Source organism: Apis dorsata, unplaced genomic scaffold, assembly GCF_000469605.1.
Source record: "Apis dorsata unplaced genomic scaffold, Apis dorsata 1.3 scaffold_758, whole genome shotgun sequence".
Lineage (NCBI taxonomy): Eukaryota > Metazoa > Arthropoda > Insecta > Hymenoptera > Apidae > Apis > Apis dorsata.
In genome coordinates, this window is record NW_006263911.1 from 293,086 (window position 1) to 300,298 (window position 7,213).

A 7,213-nucleotide genomic window follows, 5' to 3' on the forward strand; every position below is an offset into this window, starting at 1 on the left:
AAAAAATATATTTTTTTAATCATGTATTTACGATATCATAATTTATAACCTAATCGGCATTCGAAATATTCAAAAATTCGTAGTAATATTGGTTATAAAAGATAAGTATGCTGATTTTAATTTATGATAATTACTAGTATTACTATAGTATTACTATAATATTGTAACAAAATAATAGATAACAACAAGAATATAATTATTTACTTACTTTGTACTCCCATTATCCGAATACTCTAATATATAGATGTTCTATTATTCGAATATTCTGTTATCCGCACAATCGTTTCGTAACGATGTTTACATACAACATAATTAAATTACAACATAAATACAATGTATTTAGATATAATAAATACTTTCCTGTATTCAATCGATTAAATGTAATCATATCAATTCAATCTGAAGTAGACAACGGTATCGCAATGGCAAGTAAACGAAAACGTGTTTTAACTATTGAAAAGAAATACAAAATAATTAAAGATCTTAAAAGTGGTGAAAGTGCAACAAAATTATCAAGAGTACATAGTATTGGGAAATCTACAATTGTAGATATTAAAAAACAGAAATGCAATATTGCAAAATATATACAGAATATAGATTTAACGGATGCTAGTATCGATAGGAAAAGCTTAACAAATCTAAAAAATAAAAATATAGATGATGTCTTCCAATGGTTTCGTCAACAAAGAGACAAAGGCATATCGATATATGGACACATGTTACGTGAAAAAACTTATATAGAATTCAATGATAGATTAAAGGGAAACCCTTTAAGGGATAGATTTAAAGCTTGTAATGATTGGTTAATAAAATTCAAAACATGTCATGGTATACGACAGCTGGATATCTGTAGAAAAAAACTTTCAACGAATAGTACTGCTGCAGAAACTTTTAGAGCAGACTTTAATAAATTTTTAAATAATGAAGAATATAAATTAACAAATGTATATAATACTGATGAAACAGCTTTAATTTGGAAGGCACTACCACAGACGTTAGTTTCTCATTATGAAAGATTAACTCCTGATCGCAAAATTAATAAAGAATGCATTACTATACTTTTTTGTGCAAATGCTATCGGATGCCATCAACTTTCAATTCTGATCATCGGAAAAAGTAAACATCCACACTATTTTAAACATGTCAATATGAGTGCAATGCCAGTTGTTTATAAAAATCAAACAAATTGGATGGATAATATTTTTGTTGAATGGTTTGAAAATATTTTTATACCAAAGATTAAAGAACATCAGTTAAAAAATAGTCATAAAAAAAGAGCTATTTTGCTGGTAGACAATGCTAGATATAACATTCCTAACCAGAAGGAGGAATTTACAAAATATATGTTTTTGCTACCTAATATAACTTCACTCATGCAGTCATTAGATCAAGGAGTAATTGAGTGTTTCAAACAACTATATAGAAAAAAATTGCTTAAAAAATTTCTATTTATATTTCATTTGAATGAAGAGAATATGATAGAGAAATATAAAAAACTATATTTAAAAAATTGCTTCTACATAGTGACAAATGAGTGGAGCAACATTAAAAGTATAACATTGAAAAGAGCATGGAAAAAACTTTTGATGCGTGAAATTGAAGAAATTAATAAACAAGAAAAAACAGTCGAAGCAAATATTGAAGAAATTGTCACTACATTGGATAGAATACCAGAGTGTGATAGCGATGATGTAATGCAATGGTTTCAATGCGATAAAGACAACAGTAATAATGAAGATAACATAAATTTTACACAAACAGAAGCGGTAAACGAAAGTAATGATGAAGATATGTCTTCTTATATCGAAGTATTTGAGTCATTTGAAAAAGGACTTCGATGGTTTGAGGCGCAACGGGAATGTAATTCTACACAGTTGGTTACAATAAAAAATTTCTATTGTACAAAAGATTAGAACTGAATAAAATAAGAGTAAGAAAAATAAAAATAATGAAACGTAAAATATATAGATGGTGTCATATTAAGCTTAAGAATTGATTTTTCTTGTATTCTTTTGTGTTATTATTTTTATTGTATTTTCTTCTATGATATTCTTTTATTTGTTGAATATTTTCTCCTATATTAGTAATTATAAGATATTAGTAATTATAGATCTGCTATATTGATATATATCAGCATGTGAATTAAATCAACAATTGTATTATGGTTTTAAAATTCTCTGCTATAATTTCTACAAAATCTTCTGTAATCTTTGTTTTTTTGTATCTTTTTTTGAGTTATTCAATAAGATAAAATTTATAATTTTTGAATTATATACAAATTTATGGATAAAAACATATGATGAATAATTAATAATTTAAAATAAAATTCAATTATTTCTTTTCCGTAATTAGAAAATCATTATTTATATCAATTTCATTTAAAATTATACACATATAAAACAATAAAAAATCGATTTATTAATTTTTATCGATTTCTATGATTTTTGTAGATATGCCTGGATCAGAGAAAAATCTTATTATGTTTCTTTCATTTGTTTCCACTTCTTTATTTTATATGTTCAATTAAATCTAATTGACTTTTATTCATTATTTCTTTTTTTTTTTTCTCTTTGTAATTTATTTTTGTTTTTTAATATCCAATTTGTATGATATAAAATTGATATTTGAAATATCTAATCCACATATGTAATATCGTTGAATTATCATAATGATTATAGATTATATATATAGGTTATATATAGGTTTAAGATAATATAATAGAACGATACCTATACTTAGCAACGATTCTTTTTTTATTTTATTTTTACATATGACCACTCGTGGCGTTGAAATCGCTTTCTAATTAAATTTAGGCGGGAGAATCATGCATCTACAAATAATAATTCAAATTGAATTGAATTGAACATGTAGAAATATCTATATTTTCTAAGGCTTTTTTTATGTTTATTTAATTTTCAATGATTACATACATAGCATTTTTGAAATAGTAGTTTCAGTAAACTATTATAATTTTTTGTATCCATTATTGCAAATTATGATTTATTATTTTGTCTGGTTTTAATTACATATAATTAGAATTCATTCTTTAAATTGATTTAATCTTTTGATTATCAAAGTATTAGTTTATATGATAGCTCTAGAAAAAATATGTTATTGTAACGATATCATAAAAACTAGAAAGAAAATTAAAAACTTTAGAAAGATCTAGACTCGGGAGGGAGGAGGGGATATACTGAGCTTGTTTAATTGTAAATTAAATTATAAATTATTTAATAAATTAAATAATATTTAATATTTCCAATGTATGATTTAAAAGCATATTTTAAATATATTTAAATTTTGTATACTATATCAATATGTTCAATATGAATAGAAATGTTTTGTTTCATCAAAATTTGAGTCCTCCTAGTTAAAAAATCATTGAATATAAAAAATTATATGATTTCATTGATATTCAATTTCTAAAAAAAATATAATTTTCTTTTTTAAATCATTTTCAATTCATTTTCAATATGTTTTTCTATTCTTTTATAATATAATCAAATATATATATATATATATATATATAAAGCATTTCAATCAAATTTATCAAAGTTGTCAATCAAATTTCTATTGCTTCTAATAATTACATGTATAATATATTTGCATATTTATTATATATCTAGTTTCTTTATATTCTTATTAGAATTTTGTTTACTAGAGTTAACCTCTTTTTATTTTTGCTAAAATTAAACTTTAACTGAAATAAACTTTGTAAATAATCTGTTATTCGTTCGAAATATTTCGCCTGCCTCATCATATATAGTGAGTGACTATGAAAAAAATAACTATGAAATAAATAACTATGAAATAAATAACTATGAAATAAAAATATTTTTCTATTCAGCGAATATAATTTATTTTATATCATGAGATGATTGTGTCAATGATTAAAAACAATTTCGCATTGTTATTTTTCAACGATTTTTTTTTATTTTCTATGATATTCGAATATTTATACTAAATTTTATAAAAAATAATTTTTAATTTATTCAGAAATTATTAAAAAACAAAAGAATTTTGTAATTGAAATTTATAAAATCTCTATATCGATTTTGACTAAATAATGATTTTTTGTAGAATTTGATTATTTATATTAATATGTTTATATATATTATATGTTTATGAAAAGAAAAAGCAATATTATCTGAACAGTGATTGATTTATAAAGCGACTCGAATTTAACTCTCTTAATTTTATCAATTTATTAATAATAATTTATAAGTAGATTTCCTTACATTATTCGAAAACTCAAACATAATCACTAAAATAGCAATAATTACTTCATAAATCATATCTGTATCAAATGCCTTATAACCGATTATTAGAGATTTCAAAAGTCATCAAGTATCTTATATATTTCGACATATCTCTTCAGAATTCATCTTTAAAAATCGTTTTCTAATACGATAATTATTTCTCTGCTTAGCTTTACTAGATAAAAATTGGAAGAGAGAATTATGATCTATGACAGTTTCAAGATAAACTTTTTGTAAATAAACAGTCTTTCACATAGTCTTTTGAGTATTAATTTAGATCATTTTTCATGCGAATTTATATTCAAACATTATCTATGCGAGTGAATTGAAACATGAAAATATTGAAAAATATATGTTTGTATGTTGGATTTATAATAGCAATGAACTATTTATTATTTTTGAAAAATTTTTCGCTAATTTTTAACCGAAATAAATTTTGTGAATAACCTGTTATTCGTTCAAAATATTTCGTCCTCGTATATCGATACAATAATGATATAATGATGAAAATATTTTTTTTCTATTCAGCGAAATAGAAGAAATACAAATACATAGGCAGGAATTTATCGGCAGAAATCGTTAAAGTTATTTGATTGAGAAATTTCTTATTTGTTGATCAAATTCTCGTTAGCATATCATAAACATTGGCTCTTTGGATCGCAATTAATCGCCAAATTTTTTTCATCTTATTGCTTGCATTCTTCTCCCATAACTAAATCTTATTCGATTTGATGAATGATTAGGACATCACAATGATGGAAAGAGATAAGATTAATTTGTAGATCTAAAAAGAAAAAATGATAAATGTCCAAACTTTTAAAAATTTGTTAATTCGTTTAATCTCTAATTTATATAATCTAAAATAAATTTAATTCGTTCGAGTATATCAATTTCATTTTTTGAAAAATTCTTAGTCGACGTAATACTTTCTAGATATTCGAAGATATTCGAAGATATTCGTTATTATTACTTATTATTGTGAACAAAAACATTGAAAATTGAAATCATCGCTAAAGATAATTAGAAGAAGAGTTTCATTTAAAAACAATCATCTATACTGAAACATTCAAAAAGATGATAATATGGATTATATACTATTTTTTTAAATTTAATAGAAAACCAATGGAAATTGTTATTAATTCGATTTACTAAGAAAATAAATCTACTATTCTAGTTTCTTCATAAATAGAAGTCAAATTTTTTGTTTTCTATTAATCTCAGGGATTGATTGTATTTCCATACATCGATTAATATGATTAATATGATTATAGAGACTAAATTAGATTTATTATAAATTAGGAAAAGAAAAATGCTAAAAAATGCTTTAATACAACTTAGATCTAGACAAAGATAAAAAAAATTTGAATGTTTTACTAACATTTAAATGGAAAATATTTTAATGATTTCTTCTCTAATTCTTGTTCAAATTCTTTTGCAATTTTTCTAAAATTGCTAAAAATTAAAAGTGGAATTCAAAGAATAATTATATTAATTATATATTATTCATGACTATTTTATTGTATAACTTAATCTTGAATCATTCTTCCAGTATGTTCGCAACACCAAATGCTTTAAAGTAGAATTATTAAAACTAAAATTAGATGATAAATGACAATTTATCGATGACAACCAAGATTTATGTTATTACAACTCTTTATGACTTTATGACGATATATTGCCGATCTATAAATCAACTTTTAATCTTTTCCATTCTTGAAAAATATTTCTAAACTAAAATTTCTAAAAAAAAAAACTAATAATAAATATATTCTTTTAACAATCTTTAATTTAATTTGCATAACTTTATTAACATTCTAATTTTAAAATGGATTAATTGAAATCCTTAATTATAAAATATGAAAGTCAAATTGATCTTTCTTAGTTTAAAGTAAAATTTGAGAAAGAAGTAATAATTTCATATAATCTAATTTTTTGAAATAGAAATTCTTATAATAAATACTAACTGCTCATTTATAATTATAATAACAATTCAAAATAATAAAAAAATTTGTTATTATAATGTCATCTTGTGCAAAAATTGTTAAAAAAAATCAGTCTCCTACAATAACTGAAATTGAATTTCTTAATTAAACTATTGATTTTCACTGACGATTTTGATCAAATGTACTCGATTTTTGAGTTTAATATGAAACATTATTAATTGCTTCAGCTATCTAGGTTTGTTTATTCGCGATGAATAAATGCTAAAATAATTTAGATAAGATATGAATTAATATCATTCTATATAAAATGTTTCATTTTTAAAATATATAATCTAAAATATAGTCTAAAAATACAAAAATTGTAAAATCTAACAAAAAATTATAGTAAAATACATTAGTTATTGAATAGTTATTAGCAATATCTAAAGTACTATTACCACCAGTATCGAAATATATTCGTGAATTAATAAAATAATTGCTATACAAACACAAAAAAAAAGTATTAAAACCAAAATGCAAAATATTATATCATTCTTTTATTATCGCATTTAAATTTTTTTTTTAAATTAATTTTTTATAATACAATTGAATGATATGTTTTGAAATAATATTCTCAAAAGATAAATTATAAAAAAAAAGGAATATTTTAAACTATTGTAAAAGAAAATATAAGCTAAAAATAATACATACAAATTGGTTATTATAATTCATCATAAACTATTTAAATATCTAAATATTAGCAATATTCTTCTCATTTTTTTCATCATCATTAATTTATTCTGAAAAAATAATTTAAACATGTAACTATAACAATGTTAATGTTTCTCGTACAATAGATGAAGAACAGAATAATAATAATTAATGGTTATTTAAGTTTTTATTTATGCATTATGACTTTCGAATTGATAATTGAAATAAAGATATTCAAGGTTTTCATTGCCTTGTTAAATATATCTTCTAAATTATTTGTCGTACTTTTTACGTTTTTTTTTTTTTTTTTTTTTTTTTTTT

The 7,213-nt window shown here is 22.0% G+C and overlaps 1 protein-coding gene across 1 annotated transcript; it reads left to right on the forward strand.

Annotated features, from left to right (window-relative positions):
- The first annotated feature begins 422 nt into the window (after positions 1-422).
- LOC102675615 (tigger transposable element-derived protein 2-like) lies at positions 423-1,913 on the forward strand. The gene is made up of 5 exons (XM_006622813.1): positions 423-518; positions 591-828; positions 967-1,163; positions 1,239-1,404; positions 1,525-1,913. The coding sequence occupies exons 1-5, from the start codon at positions 423-425 to the stop codon at positions 1,911-1,913; spliced, it is 1,086 nt and encodes a 361-aa protein (XP_006622876.1).
- The last annotated feature ends 5,300 nt before the right edge of the window (positions 1,914-7,213 follow it).

What these genes read in the sequence shown, in the direction of transcription:
- LOC102675615 (XM_006622813.1), top strand. Translation starts at nt 423, where the DNA reads ATGGCAAGTAAACGAAAACGTGTTTTAACTATTGAAAAGAAATACAAA. An exon ending in GTGCAACAAAATTATCAAGA is followed by an intron (nt 519 to 590) that starts GTACATAGTATT and finishes AAATATATACAG; the next exon opens with AATATAGATTTAACGGATGC. An exon ending in AAAATTCAAAACATGTCATG is followed by an intron (nt 829 to 966) that starts GTATACGACAGC and finishes CTGATGAAACAG; the next exon opens with CTTTAATTTGGAAGGCACTA.